Source organism: Tachyglossus aculeatus, chromosome X1, assembly GCF_015852505.1.
Source record: "Tachyglossus aculeatus isolate mTacAcu1 chromosome X1, mTacAcu1.pri, whole genome shotgun sequence".
NCBI lineage: Eukaryota > Metazoa > Chordata > Mammalia > Monotremata > Tachyglossidae > Tachyglossus > Tachyglossus aculeatus.
The window spans coordinates 86325259-86348514 of record NC_052101.1 but is presented as its reverse complement, the minus strand read 5'-3'; the positions used below and the strand labels follow the sequence as shown (position 1 = coordinate 86348514).

Genomic DNA, 23256 nt, shown 5'->3' with positions numbered 1-23256 from the left:
ATAGTTCTCCCCTTATTCAAAGCCTCCTAATGGCCTCCACCTCCACTGAGAAGTCTTTCCTTATTAAAATTTACAAAATCCCAGGCACTTCAACCCAATACCACCCTCATCACTTATACGTACCTCAGTGGTGAGAGGATATTGACACCTGTTTACTTGTTTTGTTGTCTGTCTCCCCCTTCTAGACTGTGAGCCTGTTGATGGGTAAGGACCATCTCTATACGTTGCCAACTTGTACTTCCCAAGCAGTTAGTACAGTGCTCTGCACACAGTAAGCGTTCAATAAATACGATTGACTGAATGAATATTCATTTATTTAGTTATTTCTTCCTGATACATTTGGACTATTTAGTTATGTCCTTGTTTTTCCTCCTGTTCTCACTCATTTAACAGCTTTGGTCTTCCTATCCACTCCATTCGATTGTAAATTCCTGGAGGGCAGTAATCCTGTCCGGTTTACACTGTACTCTCCCAGGCACCTAGTCTGGGCTCAACTCTCAGTAGGAGCTGAAATGCCATTGCCGGTGATGATACCATAAGTGATCATGAAAATCAGGACTCATTAGAATCATTAGTAATAAACAGGAGCAGTGGGCAGAGGATGATTTGTTGTAATTGATAAAACATCCAAAAGATTTTTTTATGACAAACTTTTTCTTTTTCACATTTGGGGTTAATTGGTTGTCTCCACCGCCCCCCCCCCCCCCCCCCCCCCCCCACCTCTATCTCTCACCTACTAAAACCAAGCTAGAACTGTGTTTGTAATGAGTGGCACCAGGGGCCAAACTATAAAGGGAAACCCTACAGCTAAATCTTTCCTAGAAAGTACTAAGGTAAACCTATTTCTCCTGCCTCCAAGTGTGTGGAAGTATTTGAGTTTTCATTAGGTATAATGCACTATACTGCCTGCTTGTAAATAATAATGATAGCATTTAGTAAGCGCTTACTATGTGCAAAGCACTGTTCTAAGCATTGGGGAGGTTACAAGGTGATCAAGTTGTCCCACAGGGGGCTCACAGTCTTAAACCCCATTTTACAGATGAGGTAACTGAGGTACAGAGAAGTTAAGTGACTTGCCCAAAGTCACACAGCTGGCAATTGGCAGAGCCGGGATTTGAACCCATGACCTCTGACTCCAAAGCCCGGGCTCTTTCCACTGAGCCACACTGCTTCTCTGCTTGTAAAGTACAAAAACAAACAAGTGACACAGTCCCCTGCCACAAGGAGCTCACACTCTAATGGGGGAGACAAAGGAAAGTATAAAGTAATCCAAATGAATAACTGCATTAAGTGCATGCACATAAGCGCGCACGCACACGCACACACACACACACACAACTGCTGAGGTAGAGAATAAGTATGTACATAGGTGCTAGAGATGGCTGATGGGTTTTTATGACTTAGGATGCTGGAAATTGGTCAGGGAAGGCACATTGGAGGAGGTGAGCTTTCAGATTTGGGAGTGGGGGGGGGGGGGGGGTTTCCAGGCCAGAGAAACAGCATGAGAGAGGGGACTGTGAGCTCGTTATGGACAGGGAATGGTGTCTGCTAATTCTGTTGTACTGTACTCTCCCAAGCTCTTAGTACAGTGTTCTGCAAACAGTAAGCGCTCAAATACCACTGACTGACAGAGGCAGAAGGGATGAGAAAGGTACAGTTAGAAGGAATGAAGAGAGCAGGGTGGGAAGAAGCAGGTTGAAGAGAGCAGAGATGCAAGGTGGTGGGGGTTATAGGAGAGCCTTGGTACCAATTGGGAGGAGTTTCTGCTTGATGCAGAGTTATGGGAAGCCAGTGGAGAGAGGTGACCCACCCAGCAGTGGTGCTACGAATTGGAGAGGGTAGAGGAAGGGAAGACAGTGAGGAGGCAGATACAATGGTCTAGTCCCAATGTGACCAGAGCTTATACCACACTTATGTGGGAGGACAGGAAAGGGTGGATCCAGTCATTATGAAGAATCCATTATAGGCTGAAGGTTCTCTCCAGGGCAGACCACTCACTGTGAAGGAAACTGGATGGGTTCCAAGAAGTTTCTAAAGCACGATGGCAAACTAAGAATTCAGTAGCACGAAAAATCCAGGTTTGGGAATGTGGGGCTTAGTGGGAAGGAGAGTAATAAAGTGCCCTAGTGAAGTAAGAGAAATCTATGTCCAGAAGAACCATTAATGAGAAAAGTGATGACACTGGCTCTCAGAGGGAAGGAACGGATAAATTACTAGTAACAGTCTCAACTTAAAACTTGTGCTCCTTCGCTTTGAGAACTAAACTAGGCTGAACAACCCATCATTTAAAGCTAGTCTGAATCCACCGATGGTATTTGAGAGCTTCCTGTGTGCAGAGCACTGGACTAAGCACTTGGGAGAGTACGATACAGTTGGTAGACACGTTCCCTGACCACAAGGAGCTTACAGTCTAGAGGGGGAGACAGACATTAATATAAATACATACGGCTATGTATGTAAGTGGTGTAATTCAGAAAGAAACCCTCCCCTCAGGACAGCTTACCTGAAGCCAAAACTCGGAGGGTCTTTGCCACGCCCCCCCAGGGGGCACCTAATGCCACAAAGGAATGGATGTACTTGTCTTTCCAGTCCTGAGATTGCTGGTTGAGGAAGTACAGGGTGTACATGTTACCCATACTGTGGGCAATCAAAACCACAGGCCCCCCATACTGTTCGTACATCATTTCAATCATCTTCTGGAGTGCTTCAAAATACTCGCCATTCTCATCTGGAATGGCAAACAACATATGCCTTTTAGACAAAGCTGTTCAAGTGGCTGTTTTCAAACTCAAGCAAAAGTTAATCGCCTCCCCTCACCCCCAACTTTCCCAAAAGTCTGGCTCTTTCCACAAGAAAGTGGTCCCTCTGAAAGAGAGGAGGTTAGCAGATAAGGCCCAAGGACAACCGGGCAGCTGAAGGGAAAAATCTGATGGCAAGCTCTGGCTCACTTACAATTCAGGCTTTGGTGAGAGCCAACTGACCTAATTCATCTTCTGACTGGCAGAGTTTCAGAAGATCTGGTTGACAATTTAGCCTGCCTTAGGTTTGGACTACTAGTCTACAGGCTTACTGTAGCCTTTTTGTCCTTCTAGTCTGGTACACCAAAAGAGCTTTCAAATATAGAAAACCCAAAAGGAGAAAGACAAAAATCCATTAATCACATATCCACTGGGTCAACCCTAGACAATATTAGAATGGAAGAGGATTCTTCCTCAACCAACCTCTTGGTCTGTTTGCCGAGCATTAGATGTCCTTCTATAGTTCAAGTTGAACGTTCACTTTCAGTACTACAAGGACACCGACCTACATCTATTAGACCAGACTTCAAAAATCTCTCTTTAAAACAAACTCTTCCCTTTTCTAGCAGGACAGGCAGAAGGTTGCCAGGGCACAATTTGGAGAGGCATTGACTTTTTGCTAATGGGAGTATAAACATCTTTTATTGGCATCCAAATCATCCTGAATGTGAAATCTCAAAGTCCCTGAGTGTGGTCTTCCACATACCCTATATAATCCAAGTGGATATAGTTGTCCAATTGCTTTGGGGATTGGTCCCTAAAGTTACTCCAAAGTGCAATTTACTCAAGGTTTGAGTCTACTTTCACTTCATGCAATGGTCACACTTGGGGATGCACTTCAGGGTTTAGACTTAGCTTGTTTCAAAACCATCTACTATAGAGAATGGTCCCCACTTCCCATATGCTTCCACAACCAATCCAGCAGTTAAAGGCAATCTACAAATTTGGGTTGGGGGAGGGGGAAGGGGAAGAGAAATGTCTGCACAATGTTCTTTGCTTCCATCTCTTTCTGACCAAGGAAGTTAAAATTTACTGTTTCAAAGGGCAGGCGGGGGAGGAGAGGCATGATTTTCAGCCTTGCCCTTCCTTAAATGGTTGGAGAAACCCTGCTGAACTGGGAGGGAAATGGAGGCCTGTGGCTTGGATGATTATGGAGGTCCAGGCTAAGGGCATATTGTTTTCCAGCAAAATGAAGACCGACACCACCTTGAAGGGTAGAGTATGGCTTACTTGGTGCTCTCCGCCAATCATATGGGGCTCCCCTGACATCTCCATTTCTCCTGTAGCCCCAATCTGCAAGGCTCTCCACCAGATTAAAAAAGTACATGCCTGTGGACAAAGAAATGAATGCATTAATGACTGCAGCAGCCCCTGCAAAACAGAGTTTTAGCCTTACAAAGGATCTTCTGAAAAATGGGGGAGGGGGAGGGGGAGGGGGGAGGGGGAGGGGGAGGGGGAGGGGGAGGGGGAGGGGGAGGGGGAGGGGGAGGGGGAGGGGGAGGGGGAGGGGGGCGGGGGGGGGGGGAGGGGGAGAGGGAGAGGGAGAGGGAGAGGGAGAGGGAGAGGGAGAGGGAGAGGGAGAGGGGCCTAGTCTTCCAGCTGTGCCATTTAGAGCCTTAAAAAAAAATCAATTCCACCCACTGGGGACCTTTAAGTGGGCTAAACTCAAGAATACATATGGGCCAAAAAGGACCCCATGACTCCCTACATTAGCACAGAATGTTGTAATAGTTCAGATATGAAGCTAAAGGATTAAAGCAAAGCTAGGTAGCCATTCATTATTCAGGCCTCCCAACTCAAATGTTTATTTCACTAGGCTAGTTAGGTGCCAAAATGTTATACAAATACCTCCTCCACTAAGTTCAGTTTGTGCCGGGACTCAGACTCAGATCCTGGAGGCCCAGCACCATTTTTTGGATGAACTGTGGTGTGAGACCCGGAGACAGTGGGGAAAGAGCATTGATTGGGTCAACAGTTGAGATCAGAGTGATGAGGCAGTGTGGCAGAGGGAACTGAACAGAAGATCTGCTTTCCAATCCCTCCCCAACTTGACTCTCAAGTCTGAGCTGCAAGGAGATTTTACAGTCACCGGCAGAGATGCTGGTTTTCAGCACCCTGGCCCCTCTCCTAATGCAAATTAAGTCCTGTCCTGAGAGCATCGTGCTCTTCATTCATGCATTCACTTTACCTAGACAGCATTCCTCTTTCATAATTCAAGGATGAGAGATTTTAATTCAAAACAAACCTTGACAGGACACAAATTATGTATTAAAATGCAAAAGCATTTGAAATGAAATGTAAAAAATAAATCTGCTCTGGGGAATGGATTTTAATCAACTACCCTGCAAAAATCACTCTGGTAATGAAGGGGTAAGGAGACAAGCCTTAGAACCCTGAACAAATTCTCCTGATAATCTTGAATATGGGCTCAACTATAGCCTCCTGTTTTTTTAATAGCTGAGATTCAGTTACATGTGATTCTCAGTTGACGATCAAAGAAAAATCACCACACCACACTTGTCTGGCTGGCACCTATTAGGAGTTGTTGCACAGCCAACACTGAAATGGTTTTGGCTGTCATTAAATGCCAATAAGTTTTAGTGATCTAGTCAAATAATCTCTTAAGGCATCATTAAGGTGAGATTAATGGAGGTCATTTCCAAAAACAGCAAACTACAAGTCTCACTTAATTCAAAATACCCATACAACAGGCATGGGAAATGAGCAGCAGTGTAAAATACGAATTCTACCAAACTGTTGTTTTTGCCTTAGCTCATTTAATAGTAGTAGTAGTATTTATTAAGCACGTAACTTGAACAAAGCACTGGGAAAGCAGTATATGCATAAGATATATAAGATATGGCACCTGGCCTGCAAGGGGCTCACAATCTAAGAATAAGGGGTGGGGCTGGTGATAGTCACATAAGGAAAGCTGATGTGTATAAGATATGCATATATCTATAATTCTATTTATTTATATTGATGCCTGTTTACTTGTTTTGATGTCTGTCTCCCCACTTCTAGACTGTAAACCCAGTGTGGGCAGGGATCGTCTCTATTACTGAATTGTACTTTCCAAGCACTTAGTACAGTGCTCTGCATACAGTAAGCACTCAATAAATACAACTGAATGAATGAAAGAGGACATTAATAATAATAATATTTAAGCACTTACTATGTGTCAAGCACTGGGACAGAATCAAGTTAATTAGGTCCAGCACAGTCCTTACCCATAAGGGGCACTCAGTCTAAGGGGGAGGGAGATGAGGAATTGAATTGCCATTTTGCAGTTAAGGTAACTGAGGCAGACAGAAGTGAAGTGACTTGCCCAAGGACACCAAACAGTCCAGTGGTAGAACCAAGATTAGAACTCAGGTCTTTTGAATCCCAGGCCTGTGCTTTTTCCACACAAGGCCATGCTACTCTTCTAAAAATGAAACAGAGTTGGGGGCAGGAGAAGACAAAAGCAGCAAGATTTCATATGCCTCCCCTTAGACTTCTGTACAAACTCTGAAGACTCTAGTCCCAGTTTGGTGAGATTTGTTCCTGACAAATCTCCTGTTCCTGTTGCTCATGACAGAAAGGACCCAATCACAAAAAGGCTGCCAGTCACTTCAGTCTGGTATCACAACACTGATGCCAACACAGAGCCAAAGAGGTGGGAAAAGCAATTACTACCATTCCAGTTAAGTACTGGAAGTGAAGGCCCCAAACAGATTTTTTGCACCAAATGGGAAATTATTATTATTTGGCGATTATTACTGGCTTAGGAGAGCACATCCAAGCTATTGTTTGGGCCCAGTTTGTTAAAACTAGACCATCTTGATGCCAATTCCTAGCTGTCAAGAGAAGAGCAAGAACAGAACAAGAGAACAGGAACAGAACAAGACAATAAAAACAGTTAGCAGTCGCTATTCTTTTAAGAAGTTGCAGCAAAGGCAAAGATACACAGGGAGGGTATTATCTCTATGCGATTCATATTTGTATCTAATTTGGGCACAAGAGCTTATAGTAGAAAAGGTTCCACCTCTCTATCCAGACCCACTGGCCTTGTACTTGGCACGCAGGGTTTCATCTTCAGGAAATGGCCTTGAATCGTATTTCCACTCTGAAATGTCTCTCAAGCTTCACTTGCCACAAGTACTCTCTCAATTCACCATTTCTCAGAAAAGCTTTTGGGTGACCGAGTAATCGGCTCCTAAGTGCAAATCAATGAGACCATTTGAATGGCACCCAAACCACCGCTGACCCTTATGCAGGAAAGAGGCTCAATTTAGCCTCATCAGGAATCATCTGCAAATCGCCAAGAGACCTTAAGGATCGGGAGGATACAAGGTCACATAACATTAGAAAACATCAACCAACTTTTCCTAAGGAGGCACTGCTTCCTCAAGATGACAGCCTCTTTCATTTGCTGGGCTTAAGAGGTGCCCCTTCCAGCTCTACAGTACTTCATGACAAGTTTTAAAACTCCAAAACCAATGCTGCACTCCTAAGTACTAGCAGACATGAGGGTGGCCTGCATTTTTAAATGACTCTCCTCCAGCCAAGCGAGTTGATCATTCTGAGCTTCCGACCTGAGGTTCCCATTTTCCAGGAAGGAAGGAATTCCGTAGAATGCATTTTCAATTACTACAGATGCTCACCAAAGAATATGCTTTGTCATGAAGGATGCTACCTAGAATGCATGTGCTCTCAGAGATCTTTGGAAAGTTTTACTGCCATTAAGACTTACTCTTTTCAGCCTTTTGCATGCTCTTTCTCTCATCTCCATCTTCCCACTCACCTTATGGGGAGGCTGAAGAGTTCAGTGAGAACAGTATGCTGTGTTATTTTTGACCAGATTTTAGAGTCCTATCATACCAAGAAACTCAAAGAAGTAGACATATTGTTAAAAATGCTACATACCAACACTTCTTTTACTGGGATCAAGAAATTCCAAAGAAAATGTTTGTCCGAAGCCTGGAACTTTAACATCTACACCATCTGGAAACTGGGTGGCCCTGGTGGTTTTGTTGTAGATCAGCCTGGTGGGTGGGTGGGGAACAAAAAACAAAACAAAAAAACCAGTATTTTGATCACTCGAACAAACTTACAGTACCACTAGAAAGCCTTGTCCTTGGTATTTGAAGATAATACCGCTTTAAATAATAATAATAATGATGGTATTTGTTAAGCACTTACTATATGCCAAGCACTGTTCTAAGCACTGGGGAGGGATATAAGGTGATCAGGTTGTCCCACGTGGGGCTCACAGTTTTAATCCCCATTTACAGATGAGGTAACAGACACAGAGAAGTTAAGTGACTTGCCCAAAGTCACACAGCTGACAAGTGGTGGAGCTGGGATGAGAACCCATGACCTCTGACTCCCAAGTCCGGGCTCTTTTCATTGAGCCACACTGCTTCTTTTAGTAGTTCGATCCAAGTAATATGGGATCAACAAATAAATAATAAACACCTTGACTATGTATAGGGCTTTTATTTTTCCAAAGCACTTTCACTGTTTTCATAACATCCCTGTGAGAGAAAGTGAGATAGGTAGAGGCAGATATTAGGTTCCCCATTTTAGAGATGAGGAAACTGAAGCCCAGAGTGGGTGATTGAATTACTTAAGGTCATACAGCAGGCCAGTGAAAGTGGTGGAATAAGAACCCAAGTCTAGTGACTCCCAGGCCCACACTTTAGTATACCATACTACAAAGCACTCAGAAGGCAGATATAATGTTATTTCAACTTTTTTTCTGTTATTAAGTCCTCACAGGGGTGGCATTACAATTACTGTAATTGGCATGCCAAAATGAGAAGACAACAGTGATTTGTGCAATCCCAGTCAGTCAGTTCGGCTTCCTGGTCTCACCACCAGTTTCATCCTCTTGAACAATAACCAAGTTACCAGAACAGATTAAAAGTGCTTAGGGAAAGGCAGAAATAATAAAATGCCTTGTACATACAAGTGTGACCGTTCCCTAATGAGAGAATAAAACGCAGCTCTGTAGGCACTGTAGGTGCTTAGAAAGGGTTTATGGTGCTGATGAAATTGCCAAAATGATGCTAGACATAGACACAAAGTAACATTAGTTTAGTCATTAATTTGGGAGAGGCCTCTGTGGGCTTCTCAGGCAAAAGTGACTGCAGACCAAAAAGCAGAATTAAGTGTGCATCATTTTGTTTTCCCTTGGACTTAGCCTTCTGAGAGTCTTAAGGCTCCCACAAATCAGGAAGGATATTTATATCCAGTAGAAAAAGCAAAGCCCCTTAAATAGTTTGAGGAGACAGAGATCTGGTTATAAACAAGAAATCTGAAATTACAAGTAAATGCTACAGTTCAGTTCTACCCAAGCGTCCAGTATGCAGGGTTGCCAACTGCTGAGAATGATTTTTATAGACTGTGTTCAGCCAGCTGCTCCCATGCGAACAGCTGCCACCCCTTAACGCTTGCTCTCTGACACTTTTGATGTATCAATAAAAAAAAAAAATTGGCAGCCATTCTTATTCATACAATGAAAAGGAAAAAAAAAATTCTCAGCAGCCAACAAACCCTGCTGGAAAGGCCACAGGAGAATGCCCAAGCCAGAGGACATGGCTGCTGGAGGAGGAGTTCCTGAAAACTTTGACCTAGTTGCCTTTTCTGCTAATATAGTAGCAGTGGAGGCAGGGGCTGGGCAAAGTGGCTGGAGTAGACACCAATGGAAAGCTGACAGCATGTGTGCATGAACATACACACACAAACACACAAAAAAATACAGGAGGAGGAGAGGAAGGGAAAGGAAGGAGAAAAATACATGCAAACAGCACCTTCCCCAGCAAGGAGAAATCAAAACTCAAGTGGGCATATGAGAGAACATGCAGGAAAAGCTATTCAGAAGAAGTGAGATGCTTTGAACTGAGAAATTAGTGTGAGACCCAAAGAGGAAGAAAGGAGAGGGAAATATATATATATGTGTATACATATATATATATATATACATACATACATATATATATATATATATATATATATATATATATATATATATATATACACACACACACACACACATTTCTCCCTAAATGCAGTGCTCATAGCCCAAGCTGAATTCTATGGTGTGTGCTGTCTCTCAAATGCCCTAAGCACACAGACACCTGCCTGTGAATGAACAGGGTTTTGGTTCTGAAGCATTTGGGGTTGTGGTGGAGGATATGTATTTTCAGAGGCCACTTGGAGAAGTCCCTTGTAGGTGCTTGGACATGCATCACAGGGAATGAGAAATGAATGTACTGAGGTTGGGGGTGGGGTAGGGAGAAGAACTGAGTTAACCATTTAGAGGAGGGCACCATTCATAAATGTGGCTCCATTCAGGCACCCACCACTTGAAATGAAGTGGCGGTCATGATGCTCCCAAATGAGATGGCTGCCTCTATTTATGGACATCCTCATTTTAGAGCTTTAACACAACCATGGCCAATTTGAGCTCATTTTCACGGACAGTCAGCAACCCTGCTAGCATGGCTTCAAATCACCAAGGACATTTCTGGGAACAATAAGCCACTATCTAAAGAATACCAGCTTTACTGGACCATTTTTCTGAAACAAGGAGGAGAGCTTAGGGAGCTTTAAGCAGTAGACACAACCCCACCTCCCCATGGGAAAACAAACCAACAAACAAACAAAAAAACTCCCACAAACCTGAAACCTCCAAACCCAAGGAAAAGAAAGTACAGAAAGTCTTTGGCTTAAAAACATCTTAAAAAGTTTTTAAGATAAATTCTTAAAATTTACACTGTTTCAGTTTTACAAAAACTACCCTCAGTTGTGAGATGGGTTACCCAATCACCAGAAAGGGTCAATATATCCATCTTACTTTCAATTACATTTTTTTAAAAGTTGAGTAACTTCTGGCAATAGAAATACATTATTGTTAGCTATACTAATCAATCTCTAGTTCTGAGTAATTTTGGTTTACTTAGAAGCAGTGTGGCCCAGTGGAAAGAGCACAAGTCTGGGAGATAGAAACACCTGGGTTCTAATCCCAGCTCTGCCACTTGCTTGCTGTGTGACCTATGGCAAGCCACTTATCTGTGCCTCAGTTATCTCATCTGTAAAATTGGGATTAAGACTGTGAGCCCCATGTGGGACAGGGACTGTGTTCAATCTGATAGGCTTGTGTCTACCCCAACACTTAAGACAGTGCCTAATAGTAAGAGCTTAACAAATGGCATTAAAAAACAAACAACAACAAAAAACTCTGTTCGGGGCAGGGGCTGTGTCCAACCTGAATACTTTGTATTTACTCCAGCGCTTAGTACAATGCGTGGCACATAGTAAGTGTTTAAATACCACAATTATTTAGGAACCAATCCCTCATGTTTAGTATTGTTCTAGGAGAAGACTGGTTCTGACTTAAGACATGGCTTTCAGGAACCAATTGTGTCAAAAGTCTGAGGACTCCCTGTAATCAAATTTTAACTGACCTGAGAAGAATAGTTAGCCAACAGTCTACAGTTCCAACAGACCCCAGAACAGTCCTTTGTCCTTGCAAAAGCACACAGAGCTATCTGCTGTAACAAAGCTAAAGACATGTGTGATGGACAAATAAATTTATAGGTCACAAATACATACCTGCAGAGATACACACAAACGCTGAAGGGTTTCAGGAAAGTTGGTAGGTTGGATTGAAACCACGAAGGACTGATTCATGGAGATGGAAAGGTTTTAAGTAGTTGTGAAGGAGGGAAGGGAAACAGAGAAGGGCATTCCAAATTGGAAGGTGATAACCAACTGCTGGGCATTAACAGGATGGGGATACAAAACAGGAGGAACAGTTTTGCCATTACATAAAACTATAGTATGGTTATTCCTGGACTACTGGGTGCAGTTCTGGTATCCACTTATTAGAAGGAACAAAACAGAACTAGAGAGGATACAGAAGGGCAACTAGATAGTTGGGGAATGGAAACATTTTCTTACGAGGATAGACAGAAGAGAGTAGGGTAGTTCAAACAGACTGTGATGGGCATGAGTGAAACGTATGTGGACTCGGGATGGGGGGCTGGGGGGTGGCGCAAAACATGGAATTGTCACCCAATCCCACAGCCCCATGACAAAGGTATACCCACTGAAGGTGGTAGCTTCAAAACAAACAACAGGAAACACTTATTCACCCAGCTGGTGGTAAAAAAAAAAAAAAATGGGATTGTTTACAGAGAAAGTTGTCCAGGCAGAAAATTATCAGCAGGTTCAAGAGGGGTTTAGATAACTTTGAGGATGAATGAGCAAGTTAAAGATGACTTGCATAACATCTTCAAACATTAGGATGGATGTCAATGAGGGAAACCACCACATAGTATTTTGTTGGCATCCTGTAGCCACTGATGGAATGACTTTGCGTATGGTCTAAGTGTAATGACACAACCGCAAAAAAAAAAAAAAAAGTCATGCGCAGGGGATGGTAAGGAGGTTTGGTTGGCTGGAGAGCTTAGGGTAGGAGAAGAGGGCAGAAAAAGTAAAGCAAGGATTGAGGGGTTTCTGGGTGGAAGACTATGAAACCCATCCCATGACACCCATGACAGAGTTTTAAATTTGACTAGAGTGGAATCAGGGAACCATTATATGCTACCGAGACCTGAAAGGCTAGGTTCAAAATGATGCATGAATAACTGGATTAGATTAGAGAGGCTAGAGGCAGTAATTGTTTCTTGGTCAATAGGGCCTAAATTAGAGGTCTTTGGGAAAAGAGAGGGAAATATGAAGACGGGTGCTGGGGACTGTTGCTTTTCAATTTGTCTGGAATGCTCTACATACTATACTCAACTAGTAAGGGGTGGGACCCTACTGATGGAACTATCCATAAAGTTCAAGGTGGGAACTAAAAAGTCATTATTACAACCACACATTGAAAAACCCCAAACTGACTTCTTACAGCATTTAATAGCTCTTTAAGGCCCCCACAATCAAAACTAAGATAAATAGAAAATCATCCACCATCTTTTCCATTTTCAGGTTGGCAATCACTAGCAGGTAAAGGAGGTGTAAGTGCAGTCATATGCACAAACCTCTCCAAGGTTCAAGTTCGGGGGTGCTCAGAGAGTAGAGATTCAGTAAAGATATCAAGTTTCTAGTGCCGCTGTGATGGAGCTGTATCAATGTAGTATGTGATTATCCCAGAATTTAAAGAATATGTCAATGAATAAAAAAAATAATAATAATAAAAACAAAACAAGAACAAAAAACCTTCACTTTCCACACCCTCCCAACCAATGGCTGGACCTAGTGGATTTGTCTAGTCAGAGTAGCCTTATACAAAGACTGCTTGCACCATGCCCAAATAATCCCATCTCCCAAGAAGGTGTTGAGAATGGTGAAGATAAAGTTCACGAAAGACATCTTGCGTTACTCCGAGTATTACAAGTAAATGTTTTATTACAATGGGCTCAGGCAAGGCTAACTTGTAAAGGCAAGAAACACCCCCCCCCCAAAAAAAAAAAAAAAAAAACAGAACAAAGGGTCAACTAAAGTCTGGAACCATCTTGTTTATTCTCACATGCAAGGGTGAGAACTGAAGATCTCTGGAATCACAGTTAAAGAGTATTCTGGGGAAATTCCTGAAATCCCAGGTCTCCCAAATGGAAGCTACAATGCCAAAGCACTCGTTAGCATTTTCTTCTCAAGAGGTCAGAGGCCCTTACCTGATATTATCAATCCAGCAATCAATAATGATAGGGAGAAGTAACTCCAGATTCAACCAGAGGGTGAAGTAACTGTCTGTCTTCTTGGAGCAGAGATAGTGTACCACTGTGGGTTTGTCCAACTTGGCCTCCAGCTGGTTCCCCAAGTCCCCGGGCACTGCAAGGATTCCAGAGACAGAGCAAACAGTGAGACACAAGAAACCCTGCACACCCTCTTCACTGAAGAGCAGTTCCTGATTTAGAGATACATTCCCCAAAGGAATCTGTACCCTCAAAGCTCCTAAGCAGTTAAGCTTTCCCGATGCTGAGCTTCATCTTGATCATATCCAAATCTGTGGACGCCCCATCAAGAGAGATGCAGATACAACCTGGAACGTTACTGCCTGAAAACAAGGGTCACCCACTGAAACCTCAGTAGGGGTGTAGACCCATAAGGTGGTTAACTCTGGTAGCTGCCCCCGGTTCCCTTCAAGACTCATCACTGAGGTGTTTGAAAGGGCTACCTTCTTGGAGCAGAGGCAGCTTTACCAGACAAAGTGGTCATGCTTGGCCCCTCCCATGGTCTTAGGGAGATTGGGTCCTTCCACTTCGAGTTTCCCGACACAGCTGAAGAGAGTACAGCGTGAAGTGTGAGCGCCACTCACCTTTGGAGAACTCCAGTTATAAGTAACCTTGTTTCTCCAAAGGGGGTTAAGGGTAGTAGATTTTGCAGCTGGTCCCCAAACCAGAGGTGGGATCAAGGTTACTGAAAAAGGCGCTGAAGAACAGAGCTAGCAAGGCAGGCCTCGGCTAGAAGCTACATCCAAATAGTACTGGCTGTTGGAGGAAGGTGGAGTAGACTACAAGGCTGTTCTAGACACCCCCATGGGGATGTTGCTCAGGACCACTGCAGCAGCTGCTCATCCTACTTCAGGATGAGCTGAGACAGTCCCTCAAAGGGTCAATCCCACCCTTTCAAACAGAACACAATGTACTCAGCCAGCCATTTTTCTAGAGCTCACTGGAAACAGCAGACTCCGGAAAACCAAGATTTGCTGAGCCTGAAGGCTCAAATGATCTAGATGGTACAGAACCAGTCTTCTGATGCCCAGGGTGTGAAGGGCACCTCTCCCTCAGGACTCTGGATTAGGAATAAAAAGAAAGAAGGAAAATTGCTTGATGGATGGAGAAACTAGAGATCACCATGGGAAAGAAGCCCAGGTGAGTCCGCTGTATTTTCTTGTTAAAAGTGGGGATGGAACATCAGAGCTGTGGTATCCAGTCCCCAGTTGGCATGTTTGGTTTATGATGGCAATGGGGAAGGGAGCCGGACAGCTCTGGCTCCACTGCAGTTAGCCATTCTGTCTTGAAAGGTAGTCTCAATCTTAGTAAACTTTTCAGGGCAGTCAGGTTTATTAAGAAATTTTCAGAGCCCAAACCTACTGAGAGAGAAGAAGGGGCTTGTGTACATGTTCAAGTATGATGTGCCCTCCATCCTTCTGGATTTCAGCGGGTACGCCATGAGGATCAGGTACTTTGCCTTCCTTTCATGGCTCTGCTGTGATGATTTCCACAATTAAGTGGGACAAATGCCATTTCTTCACATGATGGAAGGTTCTGAGGTCCTGGGGTAGCACGGGATGCTGTCAGTGCAGTATGGTTTTGCCACAAGTAGACTTTTCATCTGAGTCACTTTCTTCCAATCTGTCTTGGCAAGTCTGGTCATGCCCAATGTCCTGTATGCTGTTGTTGAATGAGACATTCACATCTGCTGTACAGAACCCACTGGGAAGTCAGGTGTGACCCGTGAACATGAACAGAAAAACCTCTGTGTTTCCTTTCACGTCCTCTCAGCAACAGATCCTGCTGTGCCCCTAACCAATCTGTACAAAGTATTGGAAAGCTGGTTGTATATTATAAAAAGGAGAGAAAGGGAGAGGAGTTGAATGGAGAAGGGTTTTTGTGTGATGGGGGTAGGGGGTGTCACACAAGTCCCCATTAGTCAGATGGCTAATGGCAGAGAATCACTACTTCCCTGAAGCCCTCCCTCATCCTCACTTCAAGCCAGTGGAGGGACATGAAGGAGACTTGGGGTGGAAGGGGCAGGGAACATATCTACCAACTGTTATTTGTACTCCTCCAAATGCTTGGTACAGTGATCTACACACAGTAAGTGCTTGACAAATACCACCGATTGATGGGAGGGGTAGTAAAACACAAAGAACAGTACCAATTGAGACAGAAATGTAAACAAGGTATTGAAGACAACAAACAGGTTGACAAGCATACAATAAGTTTTTTTTTTCATTTTAAATGCACAAGATCATCTGGAGCCACTCTTACCTGGGCCAGAGATGGACCTTTAGCTCATTATCCCACCTCAATCTCATGATGATGAAAATCATGGTATGTTAAGCACTTTCTCTGTGTCAAGCTCTGTACTAAGCACAGGGGTAGATAATCACGTCAGATACAGACTGTAAGCCCCATGTGCGACAGAGACTAAGCAGGAGGGAGAACAAGTATTGAATCACTATTTTACATATGGAGAAAATGAGGCCCAGAGAAGTGAAGTGACTTTTCCAAGATCACACAGCAAGCAAGTGGTAGAGCTGGGATCAGAACCCAGGTCGTCTGGCAATTAGGAATCCAAAGCAGAAAGGAATCTTCTCCATCTAGTGTCAGCATATTTGTTGCCATTGCCCATCTGTACCTTGAGTAAGGAGGTGGTGAAAAGAGTTACCTTGCCATTTTACCAGGAGGTCAACTTCTGGCATTCCCCATGTTCAGATAGCATTTGAGTAAAATGAGGACCAAGAGACCAACTGTGGAACAGAGTTCTTTGACTCAGTTTGCAAGTTTTCCTTCTGTGGCAGAAAGCCATGCTTTGTTTTCCTCCACCCAGATGCATATTGGGAAGGATTCCATGTAGAGGGGTCTGGGAGTAGATTTCCCCGCCTTGCTTATATAGTATTTTGCAAACTACAAAAAAGAGAAATTTGTTCAAATTGTTGGGTGGAGGAGTTGGACAGCCTTTAGAATCTTCCTGTTTCAAAACACTTTCATGGGCTATTATGTCATAAATGGCTGTACTACGGGCCCAAGATGAGTTCTAAACCATAAGTTCTTTCTTTACAGTGGAGTTCATTCATTCAATCATATTTATTGAGCGCTTACTGTGTGCAGAGCACTGTACTAAGCACTTGGGAAGTACAAGTTGGCAACATATAGAGAGGGTCCCTACTCAACAACGGGCTCACAGTCTAGAAGGGGGAGACAGACAACAAAACAAAACATGTGGTCAGGTGTCAAGTCATCAGAATAAATAGAAGTAAAGCTAGATGCACATCATTGACAAAATAGAACAGTAAATATGTACAAGTAAAATAGAGTAATAAATCTGTACAAACATATATACAGGTGCTGTGGGGAGGGGAAGGAGGTAAGGCGGGGGAGGGGGAGAGGAAAAAGAGGACTCAGTCTGGGAAGGCCTCCTGGAGGAGGTGAACTCTCAGTAGGGCTTTGAAGGGAGGAAGAGAGCTAGCTTGGCAGATGTGCGGAGGGAGGGCATTCCAGGCCAGGGGGAGAACGAGGCACAGAGAGGAAGTTAGCGGCAAAGGAGCGGAGGGTGCGGGCTGGACTGTAGGAGAGAAGGGAAGTGAGGTAGGAGGGGGCGAGGTGATGGAGAGCCTTGAAGCCGAGAGTGAGGAGTTTTTGCTTGATGCGTAGGTTGGCTGGTAGCCACTGGAGATTTTTGAGGAGGGGAGTAACATGCCCAGAGCATTTCTGCACAAAGATGATCCGGGCAGCAGCGTGAAGTATAGACTGAAGTGGGGAGAGACAGAAGGATGGGAGATCAGAGAGGAGGCTGATGCAGTAATCCAGTCAGGATAGGATGAGAGATTGAACCAGCAAGGTAGCAGTTTGGATGGAGAGAAAGGGCGGATCTTGGCGATGTTGTGGAGGTGAGGCCGGTAGGTTTTGGTGATGGACTGGATGTGAGGGGTGAACGAGAGAGCAGAGTCGAGGATGACACCAAGGTTGCGGGCTTGTGAGACAGGAAGGGTGGTAGTGCCATCTACAGTAACGGGAAAGTCAGAGAGAGGGCAAGGTTTGGGAGGGAAGATAAGGAGTTCAGTCGATGTAGATTTGGGTGTCATCAGCGTAGAGATGATAGTTGAAGCCATGGGAGCGAATGAGTTCACCAAGGGAGTGAGTGTAGAGAACAGAAGGGGACCAAGAACTGACCCTTGAGGAACTCCTACAGTAAAGTGATGAGAGAGGGAGGAGGTGCCCGCAAAAGAGACTGAGAATGAACGGCCAGAGAGATAAGAGGAGAACCAGGAGAGGACAGAGTCTGTGAAGCCAAGGTTGGATAGTGTGTTGAGGAGAAGGGGGTGGTCCACAGTCTCGAAGGCAGCTGAGAGGTCGAGGAGGATTAGGATAGAGTAGGAGCCGTTGGATTTGGCAAGCAGGAGGTCATTGGTGACCTTTGAGAGGGCAGTTTCGGTGGAATGTAGGGGGCAGAAGCCAGATTGGAGGGGGTCGAGGAGAGAGTTGGCGTTGAGGAATTCAAGGCAGCGGGTGCAGACAACTCGTTCAAGGAGTTTTGAAAGGAATGGTAGGAGGGAGATAGGGCGATAACTAGAAGGGGAGGTGGGGTCAAGAGGGGTATTTTTAGGATGGGGGAAGACATGGGCATGTTTGAAGGCAGAGGGGAAGGAACCAGTGGAGAATGAGCGGTTGAAGATGGAAGTTAAGGAGGGGAGGAGGGAAGGGGCGAGAGATTTCATAAAATGAGAGAGAATGGAGTCAGAAGCACAGGTGGCTGGAGTAGCACTTGAGAGGAGGGAGGAGATCTCCTCTGAGAATAATGCTGGGAAGGATGGGAGAGTATCGGAGAGGGTTGAGAGCAGGGGGGTTGGAGAAGGGAGAGGAGTGACTTTGGGGAGCTCAGACCTGATGGAGTTAATTTTACTAATGAAGTAGGAGGCAAGATCGCTGGGGGTGAGGGATGGAGAAGGGGGAGGAACAGGGGGCCTGAGAAGGGAGTTAAATGTGTGGAAGAGCTGACGGGGATGATGGGCATGGGTGTCAATAAGGGAGGAGAAATAGTTTTGTCTGGCAGAGGAGAGGGCAGTTAAGGCAGGAAAGGATAAACTTAAAGTGAACAAGGTTGGCTTGGTGTTTAGACTCGCCAGCAGCGTTCAGCAGCTCGACCATAAGGACGAAGGAAGCGGACAGTGGCAGTGATCCAGGGCTGTGGGTTAGTGGTATGACAGTGGTGAAGGGAAAGGGGAGCGAGCAAGTCAAGCTGAGTAGAGGGCGTAGAGTTGAGAGCAGTAATCTGATCATCAAAATTGGGTACAGAGGAAAGGGAGGCAAGGTGGGGTGTGAGGCGCTCAGAAAGATGAATGGGGTCGAGAGAGCAGAGGTCTCTGAGGTAGTAATATAGATTTACAGGGGAGAGGAGTGTGAGTGAGGATGCAGGTGAGAAGGTTATGATCAAAGAGAGGGATTTCAGAGTTGGTGAGGGTGGAGATAGTGCAGTGGTAGGAGATGAGGTCGAGGGTGTGACCAAGTTGGTGAGTGGGCGAGGTGGGGTGGAGCAGGAGGTTGGCAGCATCAAGGAGAGATAGAAGGAGGGTGGCAGAAGAGTCACCAGGGACATCCATGTGGATGTTGAAGTCTCTGAGGATCAGAGTGGGCATGGAAAAGGAGAGAAGGAAGGCGAGAAAGGGGTTCTGCAGGAATGCAGTGTCTGTGTTCTAACAGAACTGGATGTACTTTCCTTGTGTGCCCTGGGTGTGTGCTCTGCATCTAGCCCTCCATAGCACTAGAGGCAAGACATCCATGCCTTCCCTATAGTATGGTGGTGATCCCGAAAGTCTGCACAGCCATCTGATTTGTGGTTTAGTGCTTAGTACAGCACTCCACATAGGGTAAATGCTCAGATACTAATTGATTGGTCCCTTTGAGAAGACTTTCCAAAAAGTTGCCTCTTCTGAGCCCCTCCTTTTCCCTCCCTACATCATTATGCTCAGGTAATGTCAGTAATGGATGCCTCAGGTAGTGTCATCAAGGGATTTCACCTAGGGGACCTGAGAACACAGGAAAGATGGTTTCTGCACCCCACCCCCCCCAAAAAAAAAATCTTAGTACAGTGCTTTACACACAGTAAGCACTCAATAAATATGACTGAATGAATGAATCTTCAAGGCAAAGATCATGTCACCTCCAGGAAGTTTTCCTTGATTAGCCTCTCATTTCCACACCCTATTAATAATAATGATGGAATTTAAGCACTTCCTATGTGCAAAGCACTGTTCTAAGCACTGGGGAGGATACAAGGTGATCAGGTTGTCCCATATGGGGCTCACAGTCTTAATCCCCATTTTACAGATGAGGTCACAGGCTCAGAGATGTTAAGTGACTTGCCCAAAGTCACACAGCTGACAAATGGCGGAGCCAGGATTAGAACCCACAACCTCAAGACTCCCAAGCCTGTGCTCTTTCCATTGAGCCATGCTGTTTCTCTATTCTCCCACCCTTCTGCATTACCAAAGCACTTCACTCACCCTACTCCCACCCTCACAGAACATATGTACATACCCTTTTATTTTGTTGTATTCAATGTCTCTCTCGCCAACTAGTTTGTAAACTCCCTGTGGGCAAAGACTATGCCTACCAATTCTACTGTACTTTCCAAACAGTCCAGTAAGTGCTCAATACACACCAATGATTGATTGATAATAATTGTGGTATTTTATTAAGCACTTGTATATCAAGCACTGGAGTAGATACAAGGTGATCAGGTCCCACATGAGGCTCACAGTCTAGGTAGGAGGGAGAACTGATACTGAATCCCCATTTAGCAGAAGAGGGAACTGAGGTACAGAGAAGTGACACATAGCAGATAAGTGACAGAGCCAAAATTAGAACCCAGCTCCTCTGACTCCCAGGCCCATGCTCTTTCTGCCACGCCACAGGACTGCAAGTCTGTGATGGCTACCTCTAACCAGAGGAGGCAAGGGGCTCCCTTGCTGGGACTTGGCCCTGTAAAAATTTCAGGCTATTGTTCAGCCCATATTCAATCATACTTATTGAGTGCTTACTGTGTGCAGCGCACTGTACTAAGCACTTGGAAGTTACAATACAGTAATAGATACAATCCCTGCCCACAACAGGTTCACAGTCTAGAGGTGGGAGGGATGGGGAGAGACACACACAGACAAAAATACAAGTAAACAGGCATCAATAGAATTATAGATATATAAACACGTGCTATGGGGCAGGGAGAAGAGGGAAGAGCAAAAGGGAGCGAGTCATGGTGACATGGAAGGGAGTGGGAGCTGAGGAAAAGTGGGGCTTAGTCTGGGGCTAGAACAGCTCCAGTGGCATTTAAAAAAAAAAAAAACCTTTGTGGCGAGGGCTAATCTGGACTTCAAGAGGTTCAGCTTCAAGCCCAAGTATCAGATCAGAGTCATGGTGTACTCTAGGTTTTTCCCTGGTGAGTAATATGGAAGTGCTCTTGGTCAGTCATCCAAATGCAGGGTAAAATGAAAAACCTTGTTTTCTGAGCCAAACCACTTCAGCTGCCAGGTACTTCATGAAAATTCAATGGGCAACTGGGAGCCTGCCAGGACACTGAACATGACATGCTTCTGAGGGCAGGCTTCAGGGTTTACTTGCGGGACCTGGACATGGTGGTCCAGGTTGTGTAGTTGGCCCCTGCCTCACTTCCCACTGGACATTTGTAACCTGGACCCTCTCTAAACTGTAAGCTCGCTATGGGAAGGGAATGGGTCTGTTATACTGCACTTTCCCAAGCACTTAGGACAGTGCTCTGCACATAGTAAGCACTCATTAAATGCAACTGATTGACTGCTCTGGATTTCTTGTACAGATGCTTTCCTCATTTTGCTCCCCTCCCCCAAGTACAGATCTCACTGATGCCTCCTCCAAAAAGACATCTCCCATCACTATGACAAACAAGCCTAACCTGGGGGGGGGGGAAATCTTAGATTTCAGCCAGGAATAGCAGAAGTCTGTGATAATTGTCAAAGCTCTGGATACAGAAGTTGGAACATTTTTGACCTAAAAGCTGGAACTTATATATCTCACCTGAATGAAGTCCTCCATGGAAAAAACAGGTAATCTTTGATGGCACCTAGCACTTTTGTGTTGGGCTGCATGATAAGTATACCAAATAGCTAATAGCAATAACTGTGGTACTTAAGTACTTATGTGCAAAGCACTGTACTAAGCACTGGGATAGGTACAAGATAATCAGGTTGGACATAGTCCCTGCCCCATATGGGGTTCACAGTCTTAATCCCCATTTTACAGATGAGGAAATATTACTCTATTTTACTTGTACATATCTATTCTATTTTATTTTGTTAATATGTTTGGTTTTGTTCTCTGTCTCCCCCTTTTAGACTGTAAGCCCACTGTTGGGTAGGGACTGTCTCTATGTGTTGCCAACTTGTACTTCCCAAGCGCTTAGTACAGTGCTCTGCACACAGTAAGCGCTCAATAAATACAATTGATGATGAAGAAACAGGCACAGAGCAGTTGAGTGACTTGCCCAAGGTCACATAGCAGGCAAGGGGCACAGCTAAGCTCTTTCCACTAGGCTACACTAGCTGTTCTAGCCATCTAATTCAACTACGACAGGCTTTGCAGTCCCCCAGCCACTGTGTACTCAGAAAGGGGGGGGGGGGTCAAGAGGACTGACTGCTGATCAAACTTTCACTTGTCAGTTAGGCCCTAAGGAAGTTAATACATAACCTTCAGTTGTAGTATTGAGGTCAAAAAGTTTTGAGACAGAGTTGTATGACTCATATGCCCTGGTGGATGATGGAATGCACACCGCCAGATTATTAAAAGCTTACGTGCTTCCCTGAGAAGCAAGGGGCAGGCGACTGGCTGCATGTGTTTTGTTGATGGGCAAATTTCTGGGAGCAGGAGGGATGGGGTTTCTCCTCTAGACCTTCAGTCCTGGGATCTAATCAATCGTATTTATTGAGCACTTACTGTGTGCAGAGCACTGTACTAAATGCTTGGGAAGTACAAGTTGGCAACATATAGAGACAGTCCCTACCCAGTGGGCTCACAGTCTAGAAGGGGGAGACAGAGAACAAAACCAAACATATTAACAAAATAGACTAGATATGTACAAGTAAAATAGAGTAAATATGTACAACATATATACAGGTGCTGTGGGGAAGGGAAGGAGGTAAGACGGGGGGATGGAGAGGGAGATGAGGGGGAGAGGAAGGAGGGGGCTCAGTCTGGGAAGGCCTCCTGGAGGAGGTGAGCTCTCAGTAGGGCCTTGAAGGGAGGAAGAGAGCTAGCTTGGTGGATGTTGGGAGGGAGGGCATTCCAGGCCAGGGGTCGACGGCGAAAACGTGGCACGGTGAGGAGATTAGTGGCAGAGGAGCGGAGGGTGCGGGCTGGGCTATAGAAGGAGAGAAGGGAGGTGAGGTAGGAGGGGGCGAGGTGATGGAGAGCCTTGAAGCCAAGGGTGAGGAGTTTTTGCCTGATGCGTAGGTTGATTGGTAGCCACTGGAGATTTTTGAGGAGGGGAGTAACATGCCCAGAGCGTTTCTGGACAAAGACAATCCGGGCAGCGGCGTGAAGTATGGATTGAAGTGGGAAGAGACGAGGATGGGAGATCAGAGAGGAGGCTGATGCAGTAGTCCAGACGGGATAGGATGAGAGCTTGAACGAGCAGGGTAGTGGTTTGGATGGAGAGGAAAGGGCGGATCTTGGCGATGTTGCGGAACTGAGACCAGCAGGTTTTGGTG

General features: G+C 45.0%; 1 protein-coding gene across 2 annotated transcripts in view; it reads right to left on the bottom strand.

Annotated features, from left to right (window-relative positions):
• The window catches only part of PLA2G15 (phospholipase A2 group XV), a 46670-nt gene that overhangs the window by 4182 nt on the left and 19232 nt on the right, over positions 1-23256 (bottom strand). The window contains exons 1-5 of one of the 2 annotated variants that reach the window (XM_038740767.1): positions 16188-16267; positions 13466-13622; positions 7707-7825; positions 4029-4127; positions 2504-2728 (exon numbers count right to left, since the gene is read on the bottom strand). In XM_038740767.1, coding sequence (XP_038596695.1) covers positions 2504-2728; positions 4029-4127; positions 7707-7825; positions 13466-13622; positions 16188-16221 — 634 coding nt within the window. In that variant the 5' untranslated portion in view covers positions 16222-16267. Of the gene's footprint in view, positions 1-2503; positions 2729-4028; positions 4128-7706; positions 7826-13465; positions 13623-16187; positions 16268-23256 lie in introns of those variants that run through there. The other variant, XM_038740766.1, reaches the window with a different exon arrangement.